Raw genomic sequence first — 15,375 nt, 5'->3', positions numbered from 1 at the left:
AGGTTATCTTTATGCAGAATGTTCTTATTGCATAATTTTCCAAATTATTGGCTTATATGTATGTTGGTAATCATTGAAATTCTCAAGTAAACATAACCCATACTTAAAGGAATGACACATTGAGGAAAAGAGTGACACATCACTCTTTGTTTATTATTATTTTGTGATTAAACTATTTTAAACCTATAACGTCGGGTTGTTTGATGTTTTATAATATTGTCTTTTATTTTTAGTAGTGCTACATTTACACAAAGCTCATCCTCTTGATTATCTTTGGGGGATCTTGGAAAGAAAAAAGTAACTGGATAGTTTTTGTGCATCCAGTTTGTCTTTGAACCTTGGCAAGCCGATTTTATTGTGTGGGGAAAATATCTAGACTGGCTAAACTTCTGGAAATTTGCTCAAGATTTTACAAATATTTATTTTTAGTAAGGCATTCCCTCCATATTTCTTCATAAAGGTCTAATTGAGTATATAGAAAATATCTTTGTAAATCTTGTATCTTCTACATCAATTTAATGTTAGGCAATATGTTTAATAGTTTTTTAGGACAAGCAAATAAACAAACAGCCAAAGTACCTTTCTAATTCCATGGAGAGATATGTATCTCTGAAATTTGATATCACCTAAAAACAGTGATTTCTCCATGGAGAACAGAATGAGTGTTCTACTTTATACTCTCTCACCTCATACCATCACATAGTCTCCATGGAGAAAAAGATCAGGAAAGAACTGAAACAAACCAACTAACAAAACCCCACTGTCTTCTAGACTCAATACTTCTTTTTTCCCCCACCAGAACATCTTATACGTGAAGAAACTTACAGCTCAATAACCAGTACATGACAGATTTAGTTGATATTTTTTCAATACTTACAAACACAGTGAATATTAAGGATTATTAGTTACATGTAACAAATGAGTAGCTTGTGCCTCACCAGTTAGTACTTTATTATTGAAAGACAATAGCTATTACTGTAATGGACACAGTTATAAAATACATTTAAATTAAAATTTTATTTTTTTATTTTTTTATTTTATTTTTTATTTTTTATTTTTTTTAAATTAAAATTTTAGAACTAGATGGAGTCACTTCAGCATTTCTTCTGACACTTCCAGTGTTTCTTTTCCTCTGCATTCATCAAATAACACCTTCTCTTTTCATCACAATATTCTTAATATTTTCTTATTCTTTTTAAAAAAGATTTTTATTTATTTATTAATTTAATTTATTTGAGAGAGAGAGAGAGAGAGCTAGAGGGAGAGGGAGAGAATCTCAAGCAGACTCTCCATTGAGCATAGAGCCTAATGTGGGGCTCGATCCCACAACCCTGAATCAAGAGTCAGATGCTCAATCAACTGAGCCACTCAGGTGCCCCAACTTTTTTTAATTCTTCTATCACAGAATAACTGTAAGTACTGGATGAGAAGGATTTGGGGTATATTACGTAAGTCTCCAGAATTTCTTCACATTTTCAGAATGTAGGGGAAAAAATAGGCCAATCCTAGGGGAGATAGCAAAGTAAATTTAATCTTTTGGAATTGTAGAAACAACATATACAGTTTTATTTTGCATTAAACCCTAATATTGCTTTTTAAAAACTATATTAATATTGAATTGAATCAATATGTTGTAGTATAAATTATAGTCTGATAGCTAAAGCAAATCAAATTAATACACACAAAATTTTTGTCACTGGATTTGACTAGAAAAAAGGGGTGTTGTTTAAAAAAGTCAGTTCCCTAAACTTCTCCTGAAGCAGCCCTTTTTTCCTGAGCACTGATTTGAGAAATGTATCAACTTAGACATCTGATTGTGTTAACCAGATGAGCTTTTTCAGAGCTTCTTTCACATCCTTATTCCTTAGACTATAGATCATGGGGTTCAACATGGGGAATAGCACAGTATAAAATGTTGATACCATTTTGTCCCTCTCAAGGGAATAGCTGGAACTTGGGCGAGAGTAGATGTAGAGAATGGAGCCATAGTACAAAGTGACTGAGACCAGGTGGGAGGAGCATGTGGAGAAGGCCTTGCGACGGCCCTGGGTGGAGCGGATCCTCAAGATGGCAGCAATGATGAACACATAGGAAGCAAGGATGAGCGCCGTGGGAGTGATGACATTGGAGGCCAGAAGGAAGTACAGCACAGCCTGATAGCTCTCCTTCACATCACATGCCAATTTCACCAGTGGTGGGACATCACAGAAAAAATCGTCGATGACATTGTCACCACAAAAATCCAATGTGAATGTGTTACTGGTAAGTATTATTGCATTGACAAAACCACCAGTATAAGAGTATACAACCAAACAGATGCACAGTCTACTTGACATTGTCTGAGCATACAGCAGGGGGTTGGAAATGGCTGCATAGCGGTCGTAAGCCATGGCGGCCAACAGGTAACACTCACTATATGCCAACCCAGCAGAGAAGAAGAACTGACATACACAGCCAGCAAAGGAGATGCTTTTGTCTTCAGAGATGCAGGTCATGAGGATCTTTGGTGTGTAGACAGAGGAATACCAGACATCCAGAAAAGATAGATTCCCAATGAAAAAATACATGGGTGTGTGCAGCCGGGAGTCATTACAGATCAAAACTATGAGGGTGGCGTTTGCTACCACAGTCAGAGAGTACACGCCAAGGAATACCATAAACAGGACCAGCTGCATCACTGGGTCTGTCGTGAAGCCCACCAGGATGAACTCAGTCACTGTATGATTGCCTCTCTCCATGGCTTAAAGAGATCTCACCTAGAAGTGAAAGAGTGAAGAGTTTAATTGCCTGAGCCAATACTACAGAACATTCTCAGTGTTAGGCCTGTGACATGTGGTCAAGGCTATGGATGTCAGGGCAAGGGAGATCAGAGCAGGAATCTTGCCTGACTAGTGCAGGTGAGAAGAGCTTTCTGAGTGTTAACATATTCATTTTAATGAAATGCATTTAAAACAGGAAAGCTTGAGTGCTTTTGGGGGCTTATTCATTTTTTTAAGAAAATATTTCTTGAGTTCTAGGTGTCAACTAGGCATTGGGATACAGCAGTGAGGAAAACAGGGCTGACCCTTATTCTATGGAGACTCTATTTAGAAGAGTGACTACATACTAAATAAACACATACATGTAGAAATATTTTCAGTTAATGTTAGAGATTTTAAGAAAATGAAACTGGATGATTGGGTGAAAATGAACTAGGGAAAGGGAAATTAAACTTAGACTCTGAGAGGGAAAAGTCCTTTCTTGTTTGTGAGGTACAAATACACAAAATTTTCAAAGTCCACAAGAGATGGGAAAGTCCCTGTGGTTGAGAAGGTGGTGACATTTGAAAGGTGATAAAATATGCTATCCCCAAATAGACCATTTTGTGGTATTTTTCTTTTTCATTGATGTTGTAGCATGTATCATTACTTTGTTTTTATTGCCAAGTAATATTCCTTTATATGAACACACCATATTTTGTTTACTTACTCATCAACTGACACATGTTTTATATTTTCTACTTTTGCCAGTTATGAACAATGCTGCTATGAGCATTCTTGTACAAACTTTGTATGGACATATGTTTTCATTTGTCTTGAGAAGATACCTAGGACTAGAATTGCTGATTCACATGATGTACCTGTAATTAACATCCTGAGAAATTACCAAGCTGTCTTCCAAATTAACCCTGCCAGTTTTCAATCACATCAGCAAAGTATGTGGGTTCCAGATTTTCCTCATCCTGATACAAGTAATTATCTTTTAGATACTTGGATGTGAAGTGGTATATAATTGTGGTTTTAATTTACGGTTTCTTTTCTTAAGAATTTATTTATTTATTTGAGAGAGAGAGAGAGACAAGAGAGAGAGAAATGGAGACAGAGAAGGAGAGAGAAAGGAAGGAGGGGTGAAGGGCAGAGAGAAAGAGAGAATCCCAGACTCCCCGCTTAGCGAGGAGCTGGACATGGGCTTGATTCTACAAGTCTGATGTCATGACCTAAGCCAAAATCAGGAGCCAGATGCTGAACTAAGCCACCAGGCACCCCTTGATTTACATCTTCTTAATAACTAATGATGTTAAATGTCTTTCCAAGTGTTTATTGGCTATTTATCTTCTTTGCTTATCTTTTTATTAGTTTTATCTTCTTATCTTTTTATGAGTTTCTTTTATATTTTCATTGTTGAATTGTAGTACTTCTTAAATTTCCTAGATGTATAAGTCTTTTATGATCAGATATAAGACATGCAAATATATTATCCTATTCTCTGTGTTTTCTTTTTACACTCTTGAAGTTCTCCTTTGATGTACAATAGTTTTTAAATATCATAAAGTCCAACTTAGATTTTTATTCTTGCTTGCTCTTGGTTTCTTATTTAAGAGACCATTGACTAACCCAAGTTCACAACAGTTTGCTCTGTTTTATCCAAGTGTTCTAGTTTTAGTTCTTACATGTATGTTAACGATCCATTTTGAATTAACTTTTGTGTATGGTGTGAAGTGGAGGTACAACGTCTTTCTTTTGATATCGGATATCTCATTCCAACAGCATTTGTTGAAAAGACTATTTTTTTCCCTACTGGATTGTCTTGGCACCCTTGTCCAAAATCAGTTCACCATTATATGTTTCCTATTGCCCTGGTAACAAATTACTTCACACGGAATAGCTTTCAACAACGGAAATATATTATCTTACAGTTTTGTAGATTAAAAAGCAGTCCAAAGTGGGTCCAGTTGGGATGAAATCAAGATGTTGGCAGGACTGTGTTCCTTACTGGAAGCTTCCAAGGAGGATCCATTTCCATGCCTCTTCCAGCTGCTACAGGTTGCTCACATTCTTTGATTCATGGTCTGTCTTCTCCATCTTCAAAGTCAGCACCATTGTATCTCTACGGCCACATCTTCTTTTGACTCTCAACTCTTTTGCCTCTCTTTTCACTTTTAAGGACTCTTGTCATTATATTCAGCCTAGGTGATAATCCAGGACAATGCATTTTTAAAATTAATTAATTTATAACAAGATATAATGTACATTTACCCCTAATATGTGGGACATATCAGGATTTTATACTGAATAAATGATTTCACTAAGCCAAAGTAAAGAAGAATTTATGCCCAGTTTTTCCCTTTATTTAAAAAACTACATTAACTTGTAATATAAATGAGGATTCTCATCACTAAAAAGTCTTTGATGTTGCTTTTTCTTTTTAGTTGCATTTTTTTCATTTTTTTCTTTCTAGGGTAAGCGTTGTTTAGATTTATCCATATGCGATCATATCGACACCTTGATTCATGAAACAAATTGTGATAAACTGCTCTTGTGAGATAGAGCATGACTTTATGTGTACAAAAACTTGTACGTTACTCTCGTTTAAAATTTTTTTTTCTCTTTTTTTGGGGATTGAGGAGATATGGCCCTAGTGAAAAAACATATAAAATAAAAATAAAAGATTATTTCAATCTACCATCACTTTGTCGTTACCACAACATTTATATATACGTAAAACATCTAATTCTAATTGCAAAGATGATAAAAAAGAAAAGTAGCTCATAATGTAACTATTCCATGATAATAATTACAGGATGTATTCTAAAATAACATGAATTTTCATATGTAAATCCTGCAACATTTGGTGAAATGGTTATACATATATGTAGAGTCATCACAAATGTATTAGTGATTCCAATATCAGGAGTGGCATTTCCATCGGTGATAGGATATTTCCGACAAGGTGAATAATTCTTCATAAAGTTCGAAACAAAATAAATGAAACTCTTCCTTCCGTTTTGAATTCCTACGTGAGTTGATTTATAGTAAAATTGCAAAATGTAGTGTTTATTTGTAAGCAGAGTAGACTTCAAACTCACATAATTACAAAGAATTTTTTTCAATGCACAAATGTCATCAAGAACTGGCTATTTAGGGTGAGATATTTTTTTCTTTGGGTGAGAGTAGCCCCCAGGTGTGAAACCTTTTCATCCTTGTATACTGCTTACTAAATGGACCCTTGATCCATGTGGCAGGCAAAAAGACAAGGACACATTTAAAAATGTTCCTTGAAGGATGTTATCAGTCTGTGAATAAACTCCACTCCACAGCTTTGTATTTTACTTTGAACTTATGATAAGGTTCTTCTGGGAATTATGGGAAGAAATAGAAAAATACCTGGAGAATATCTTTGAGTGGAAACTTCTACTTTTCATGGGCCTACAGGGTCACTGGGGCCAAGGGGAGATAGGAGCCCATTAGGATGTAAATTCCACAAGAGCAGGAAGTTTTGTCTCTTTCATTATTATATGCTTAGTGCTTAAAATAGTATCTGGCATATAGTAGACACATAATAAATATTGAATGACTATATGAATGAAGCAATGAGCATCCCTATTTGGAAAAGAAACAAAGCAAGAGATTGATTTTCTGGGTGGCTTCTAATTTTGTCATTTTACTCTTAAACCAACAGCACAATTGTATGATATCCTACATGCATTTTCTGTCACTAGTAATCCTTGCCTTGACTTTGCACACAGGAATAGGAAGAAACAAAGGAATCTGCCTATGCAAAAGGCTTACCCAATATTTCTTAGCCAAAATGAAATCTGTGAAGATTCTTTTTTTCACATAAACAACAGATTTTCCATCCTCTTATGTCATGATGCATTGGGAGCATGACTCTAAAATCAGAGCTGAGTGCTCTAAACCAGAGATACCTAGGGTATCATGGAAAAAGCGTTTGACTTTCAGGAGATTAGCAAGGGTTCAGGTTGGCCATCACTAGTCAACAGTTTAAAGCCTTAATTTCTTCAGGTGTCAAGCAGGGATAATGTATCTCTGTAGGTTGTTGTAAAGAAGATAACTTAAGGAAGGAGTGGGCATAGTGGCCTGTCACATCGTAAACACTCAGGTGCTTCCTAAATTCTGTGATTGTAAGATTCATATGACCACGCTCCAGAATTTCTAGTTTAGCAGGCTGTGAATAGGGCCTAGGAACCTATTTTCAGTAAAGCAGCCCAAGGGCTTGTATACAGATTGTCCATAGATCAAGTCTGACAAATGCTGAAAGAAGTATCATTTATCTTCTTTTTTTTTTAAAGTAGACTCCATACCAAGTGTGGAGCCCAACATGGGGCTTGAACTCACAGCCCCGAGATCAAGACCTGAGTGGAGATCCAGTTGGGTGCTTAACTGACTAAGCCACAAGGGCGCCCCTCAGTTATATTATTCTTATTCTTTGTCATAGATGTCTGCCTGCCATTACAATGTTGTAAAGACTGGAGGAGTTAAAGAGGAGTTGCCTAAGGTTTTACCTTTAACGAGATGAGCTATGAACAGATCTACTTTGAATGCTATGCAGGCACAGAAACAAGTAGGGCATATGTTTCCTTGGATAGAGAGTGGCTTAAAGAATTGACTTCTGTTTTGTTAATCTGGCTGGGGTAGTCTGGCCCTGTTTGCTACCCGGGGACCAATATGATATGATACTCTCTTACAGTGTATCAAACTGAAAGGGATTTTAGCTTTTTGGGATGTCTTTGGCCTTTCATAATCTCTGGTAATCTCGGCTACTTCATCCTGTTGCCCAGATGCTCTCTAGATTTTAAGAACGTTGTTTTTGTTGTAAATGGTTCCTGTATTGCTTGATTGTCTGTGTACCTAGTTGTTTTTTTCTCCCTTGTCTTTTTCTGTGATATTAACTGCCTTTTTTGGAATCTAAGAGTAAGATGTGCTCTTTCTCCTTGTGAACTTGACAGTTTCAGAAATTGTAGTAGGAGGGTGGTGAAGATATTTCAAAAGAAGTCCTTTGTTTAGCACTTAAGATATCATAGCATGTACATGACCTTCATCCTAGTTGTGAGGAACAAGTAAAAATATCCATTTACCTCTAACATCTGGATCAGAAAACTTACCTAAAGTTCTCAGCAATGCCATCACCTGAACAGAATTCAAATCTGCTTCCATCACATATCTTTATAGTAGCTTCCGGATCCCCAGAGTGGTAGATTCCTGCAACCTCTTGGGGTTTCATAAGCTTAGGAAATGCCTAACCAGACAATTAAAGAAAATTGTATGTATTGTTTAATAATGGAGAGTTCTTTTTTTGAGACTATGATTCCCTGGTGATAATATAGTCATTCATAATTTGTATTCTCTTTTCTCTTGACTTGTTAGAAGCTAAACTAAGCCATATATGTTCACACATATCACGTATAGAAATATGTATTCATATTTTATCTTCTTATTAAAGTATTGTTTGTTCAACAATACTGATACTTGTGTAAATGTTGAATACCTTCCTTTGTCCTTCAAAATCTATTTTACACCTTTTGAACCTCCTCTGTGCTCCATGATACTCAGCTCTATTAACTGCATGAGTGGGCTCCATTGGTCTCTGTTGTCCTTAATGAGTTTAGCCAGTAGTTGTCATTGGTGGGGAAGAGATGGAGGTCTTTTTTTTTTTTAATTTTTTATTTATTTATGATAGTCACACACAGAGAGAGAAAGAGGCAGAGACACAGGCAGTGGGAGAAGCAGGCTCCATGCACCGGGAGCCCGACGTGGGATTCGATCCCGGGTCTCCAGGGTCACGCCCTGGGCCAAAGGCAGGCGCCAAACCGCTGCGCCACCCAGGGATCCCGAGATGGAGGTCTGAGTGGTTTTCTCCATTTTCCTTTCTTGCAAAGATGCCACAGCTGGCTTCATCCCTGGACCTAGGTCATAGCTCCTACCAGCTTTTGACCCATTCAAAGCTCTCCTCCATATCTCATGACCTCTATGTCTTCATGCACCTTCAAAAATAGAGAAAGTTAGAGCTCTCAGAAGTTATTTGTTCTAGAGTTACTACACTATTCCTTAGGAGTTCTCTATACCACACACAATTCTTTGTAATAATCCTTTTTAAACCCTCCTCAAATTAATCAGTTTACTGGCTATCTGATCCTTACCAGATACCATTCCTAGAAGCATTGCCAGGAGATAATCCAAATGGGATTGGATCCTTCATGTATTCGAAGGTTAAGCATATAAATCGTCATGGTGGGAAATCGGACAGTGGTCATGTATTGCATCCGGTAGCATCAAACTTACTTAAATGATCACCAGTGGCTTCATGAAATGAAGGACAGGTAGAGAGCAAGGCATTATTTTTCTATGGCACAGAGGCATGCCATTAATATCACTTAGTGATTTGGCTTCTGCTGCAGTTTAAAGCTGGACTATTGATTTAAACAACCAGGCAGCTAGGAAGCCATATGGCAGTGAATAACTCTCAGAGACAGGATGGAAAGAATTGCCCAGTAGGTCACAGGTGGGTGGTAACCGAATATTTTGTTCAGGAACTTGTGGTAATGTCTCACGGATTAGGTCCTTCTTAAGGAGTGACATCAATGGGAAACCAACCAAAGTGATAATTTCTTGTAAAGTAAAGAATTTCTTTTTTTACTTGAATAAAAAATAGCTCAGGATGTTCTAGTAGGTAATTACGACCTCTTATACAATTCTCTGATCTGTTTCAATGGCTTTTTTACAGTATTGGAAACATTAACTTATGATAAGTAAGTAGGATCTCTTTGAAGAGGGATCCTGAAAATTAGCCAAGATATACACTGTACATCTTCCTTGAAGCCATCTTGGGGATGGCTGGCTGCCCTTCATGAGGGTTATCCCTTAGGAAAGCAAATGTGCCCTGATATTCTGTGGGTTATTAGTCATTGGTCCTGACCTGATTCTAATTTACCGAGAAGGAAAACACTAGAGGTGTATACTTGCCCGTGAGGGTAATGGAAACAATGGCCTGAGTGCATCTTTCAATGGGTCTAATGGGACCAGGTATATAATCGATCATTATGTACCCAGACTCAGATATAATATTGTTATCGATATGCAGGCATATACACAGAGTGAAATGGGATCCTCATATCAATTCCATTTCTGACCCTTGGAATGAGGGTTATTAGTTTCAAGGTGTATGTATGGTTCAAGTAGAAGTTGAATTGCTCTGAAATGAAAGTAAAAAAACTAACAAACAAATCTCAACCTGAGAGGAAGGGCGAAGATTAATGTTTCTATCAAAGACATGGAGGATACGAGTGGGGATCCCAATTCGTCACCTTTAACTCCTTTCTTTGGAGGCAAAAGAATTTCAAATCTGCAAGGTAGAGTTCATGAGAGAACACATTTTACAGATAGATTAAAGAAGGGAGTCAGGAATAATAACTTTTATCTTGAGAAATAAATGGAGTGGGTCAATTTGTGTTGGAAACAGTATTGTATCCTCAAAGTCCATAGTGTTCAGCAGACATACACTGGTATGAAGCAGTTGTACCTTTTGAGAAATAAACAATGAATTTTAAGGTCACTGTGGAGGAGGCTGAGGGACGAGTATATTTTATTGTATGTGCAGAGTCATATACTTTGTTTAGAAGATATCCTAAATCATTTGTGTTCACCCATATGTGCCCGATTCTTTCCACACATGCATATACTGGGAGGTTGTCACTAATCAGGTAGTTGAAGTGACATGCTCTGTGAATGTCAGTTGGTCTCTTTCTCCACACAGCCTCCTTCTCATCTTTCTCCTGTTCATGCTCAACATGCCCTTGTACAAATGGCTATTGCAGCTGGAATGGGCTCAACCTCATGGTTTTCTTCACCAAGCCTAATTTCTCTTCTTCCACTGTTAGGTATCCCAAATGCCAACAACAGAGGTCACAACTGTGCACTGATATACCATCATTTTCTGGGAGGATTGGTGAACCTGTTGGCTAGCAGGGTGATTAGATTGCACAACTTCTTACTAATTCAAGATTACAGAGCTAATGACTTTCTTTCCACAATAATCACATTTTTAGGAGATTTATTTGAGTTACATTACCCACTTTCCTACCAGTTGTTTTCCTGCTGGCACCTGTAGATGTAGACTTACATAATGCCTTTTTTTGCGAACGTGGTATCCCATCAAACATTGTCTCTACTGAGAAATACATTAGATGGAAAAGAATAGTAACAACCCCCCCCCCCAATCCACAGAAATAATTGGTTTTACTTTATATCTTATCTTTCGGAACTGATTAGCCTGGACAAATCGCAGAAAAGTATATGAACTCTCAGTCATGGTTGTTGAGATATCCGCTAAGTATGCTGCATGCTCTAAAATGGCAGCCAATATATGGCTCCATCTTCTGTTTGAAGAACGTACATGTCTACGAACTGAGGGGATAAGGCCGGCATGGTACCTGTGGTGGCCAGGAATGTGAGCCTTTCAAAGCTCCAGGTACAGTGAGTATAATTGTGCACAGGTCTTAGCTGCTGAGCTTTGAAACACATTTCCCCATTTGTATCAAGGCCATGCTGCTCAGAGATGCTGCTACCTAATGACTGAGCACAGCAAGGATAGCAATGCAGGACTATCCCTCTGAGACACTGGCTTGATGGCTAATTTTGGCTCAAGTACCTACCTTGCTGAGCTTACCATAAACTGGACAATGGTCTAGGATGCTTTTGCCCATCTTCCTTCCCTCTCTTCTTCACGTGTACCTATGCTTGCCTATGGTGTAGTGGCATTTGTTGTTCTTCTGGCTGCCTCTCTCTTTTCTCTTACACAGACACAACTGTTTCCCCTAACGAAATCCTTGAAGTTCTAAGTCCACCTTAGTGTCTTCCTTTTGTAGAACTCTGACCTCTGTGGCACCTCTTACAATTACATGAAATGGCCCACTCGAATTTAATTTCCCTACACATCACAATATTCTCAGTATGTTTGGAGTGTATGTGCACAAGGGTAGAATGTCTTAAAGGAGCACCCTCAATGCTCTGATTATTTGGAATCAGGGACTGTACTCTGGCCATGTAGGCCTCCTCATGCATTGATCCAAGAGGTCTCTCACTGGGCATGGTGATTGATCTCAATCACCTGGGAAAAATTAGTGGTCCAGGTTGAGATCAAGAATTGTTTGGAACCCATGGGATTGAGCACCACATTTCATAGTATCCTCTTGGCCTCCTCTTTGAGATGAAAAGTACTGCAACCAAATAAAAACAAGGTAATGAAAGATCAGACCTTGTAATAAGAAATTATGGACAGCTTATCAAGCAATTCTGATCCAACTGAAGTGTTGAGAAAGAGTGAATTATCCAGAGTAAGACAAGAAGCAAGATAGGGAGTGGACTTAAAAAGTGTTTAATTTGGTAAAACTTGTATATCTAACTAATGCAACTGAGAAACTACTTTTTTTATAAATTTAATTTTTGTTGGTGTTCAATTTGCCAACATATATAATAACACCCAGTGTTCATCCCATCAAGTGCCCACCTCAGTGCCCATCACCCAGTCACTCCCACCCCCCGCCCATCTCCCTTTACATCACCCCTAGTTTGTTTCCCAGAGTTAGGAGTCTCTCATGTTCTGTCTCCCTTTCTGATATTTCCCATTCATTTTTCTCCTTTCCCCTTTATTCCCTTTCACTATTTTTTATATTCCTCAGATGAATGAGACCATATAATGTCCGCATCACTTGCCATCAGGGAAATACAAAAAAAAAAACCACAATGAAAAAAAAAACCACAATGAGATACCACCTCACACCAGTGAGAATGGGGAAAATTAGCAAGGCAGGAAACAACAAATATTACAGAGGATGTGGAGAAAGGGGAACCCTCTTGCACTGTTGGTGGGAATGTGAACTGGTGCAGCCACTCTGGAAAACTGTGTGGAGGCTCCTCAAAGAGTTAAAAATAGACCTGCCCTAAGACCCAGCAATTGCACTGCTGGGGATTTACCCCAAAGATACAGATGCAGTGAAATGCCAGAACACCTGCACCCCGGTGTTTCTAGCAGCAATGTCCACAATAGCCAAACTGTGGAAGAAGCCTCGGTGTCCATCGAAAGATGAATGGATAAAGAAGATGTGGATATGTATACAGTGGAATATTCCTCAGCCATTAGAAACGACAAATACCCACCATTTGCTTCGACGTGGATGGAACTGGAGGGTATTATGCTGAGTGAAGTAAGTCAATCGGAGAAGGACAAACAGTGTATGGTCTCATTCATTTGGGGAATATAAATAATAGCGAAAGGGAATAGAAGGGAAGGGAGAAGAAATGGGTAGGAAATATCAGAAAGGGAGACAGAACATAAAGACTCTTAACTCTGGGAAACGAACTAGGGGTGGTGGAAGGGGAGGAGGGCGGGGGGTGGGGGTGAATGGGCTACGGGCACTGAGGGGGACACTTGACAGGATGAGCACTGGGTGTTATTCTGTATGTTGGCAAATTGAACACCAATAAAAAATAAATTTATTATTTAAAAAAAATAAACCTATTCTAAAACATTAGAACCACGTGTTACTGCAGGCGGCTAGAGAGCCACAGGAGGGCGTCCCAGGGCAGGGGCTTGGGGTGGGCCCCTCCAGGACTGCAGGCTCACCCCGAGGCTCTGTCTCTGGCTGTCCCTTCCAGGAAAGCCTCAGGCCCCACCTCTCCCTCTTACTGAGGTCTCCATCTCTCTACTGCTTCACACCCCCCCCCCCCCCCCCCCCCCCCCCCCCCGCCACAGAGCATGGTCCAGGGGCCCGGGCCCCCACCCCGACTCCGCAGCTGGCGGGCTGTACAGACTGCTTTCCAAACCAGCTGTTTTGTGACCATTTGTGCTTAGAGGTCGTGCCAGGCCGTGGCAAAAACACTGTGTACCGTATTTATTCATTCTGTTATTTGAAAAAAATCAAGACTCAGATTCCCCCCTCCTTGCCCTGCCTCCTGCGTAGTGCAGCATGAGACTCTGTCCTGTGATCCGTCTGTCCGTCTGACTTCCTGTGATGTTGTGACCTGTTCTTTGTCCTTCTTGGCTAATAAAAGAATACAGCAGCATAAATAATAATAATAATAATAATAATAATAATAATAATAATTTGGAAAGTAGGACTTGATTGCTTCTCTAAAAAAATTAAGATAATAGCTCTTGATTAGTACTTTGAACATCTTAATAGTAGTAAAAGTAATGATTTGTGATATTAGGGTATAATTTTACCAGTTTTGCCTTTTGTAATGATGTTTCCCTATGCAATGATTGGTTTTCTAGTTTCATTACCAACATTAAATATCTGATTAGATCTGTTGACACTACTTACAAAGGATATATTTTATATGAATTTTACTCTTATTATTTAGAAAAAGTTTTTAGAAAATGAGAATCTGAATTAGCATGAATAGCTCTCCAGTTTAGAGCACTGTATGAATCAAACATCTAGGAGTTACACTGTTGTGCTCTGTCTCTACTGGGGTATATGTGTTAAGACTCATACTGATTACATACCTTGGATTTGCTTTACACTTTAATATGTATTATTGCTGATGGTGATTAGTCTTTCTTGCTCTGTGTGGAGCTCCTACTGTTTGGGGGACTACTTGCTTTACTTTCACTTTCTTGTGGTGTTTGTTAGTTTACAACTTATTTTTCCACTAGAACAAGAACATATTCATGTTGTATCAACGCAAATGATATCTTCATTGTTGTACCTTTAAAAACCAAAATTAAATGTACGTTACCATATTTTTAATTTATCACGTGTGTATAACATATAAGAATTTTTCTCTGTTGAGTAATGGGAAGTCATAGACTTTTATTTCTCAAATTGTTTTAGCTCACTGTAGTTATCATTCTTTATCATCATAATATTGCTTTGATGCTCAGAATGTCACCATTTGGATGTGGAAGACCTTGCAAGTTCACTCTTGTAAAATAAAAAAGGAACTCTGGTACTTACACTGTGATATACAAAAATCATATCTATAGAAACGCGACAGATTTTTCCTTGAGGGACATATGTGAGAAATATAGATTGGAGAGATGATGCTTGGTGAGTCTAATTGTACCAAATTATTTCATGGGTTCCTCTGGGTGTTCATGCTAATGTTTCTGGGGGCAAAATGTAGATAAAAATGCTTAAGAAATCCTGGTGAGGCAATAGAAAGGGATAATTTCAACCAATTAACTTTCATAGGAAAATATTTAAAATTAACTCAGCATATTTGTTCCTATTTTCAGGACATAACCGGATAGATCCTATTCTGTGTATATCAATCAGTCATAAATATTCTCACGATAAACTGAGGTGTTCTGTTATATTTTGAATGTAAAGGAGAACTTAAAATTTTTCATTTAGTTTTAGTCTAGAATAACATGAAATTCAATAAAAATTCTTAAATTTTGCATTTAAATTCTATCTCCTAAACTGCTCTAATTTTGTCTTATTTCTCTTAAATTGTCATGGATCAAGGGTGCAAAGTCTTTAACTTGCATTGTAAGAATTCTTAATCATGATGGAACACAATGGCAGCTCTTCTTGAAATATAGTAAGTAACCTGATCAAAAATTGTCATTGCATCTCCTGAGAAGGAGAGAATC

At 38.0% G+C, this 15,375-nt stretch overlaps 1 protein-coding gene across 1 annotated transcript; it reads right to left on the bottom strand.

Annotated features, from left to right (window-relative positions):
• Positions 1–1,802: 1,802 nt before the first annotated feature.
• LOC140613432 (olfactory receptor 9G19-like) lies at positions 1,803–2,738 on the bottom strand. Its single transcript, XM_072791959.1, has one exon. The coding sequence runs from the start codon at positions 2,736–2,738 to the stop codon at positions 1,803–1,805; it is 936 nt and encodes a 311-aa protein (XP_072648060.1).
• Between the last annotated feature and the right edge of the window lie 12,637 nt (positions 2,739–15,375).

Source organism: Canis lupus, chromosome 21, assembly GCF_048164855.1.
Source record: "Canis lupus baileyi chromosome 21, mCanLup2.hap1, whole genome shotgun sequence".
Taxonomy (NCBI): Eukaryota; Metazoa; Chordata; class Mammalia; order Carnivora; family Canidae; genus Canis; species Canis lupus.
Note: the sequence above shows the minus strand (reverse complement) of the source record. Positions and strands in the feature narration are given on the sequence as shown.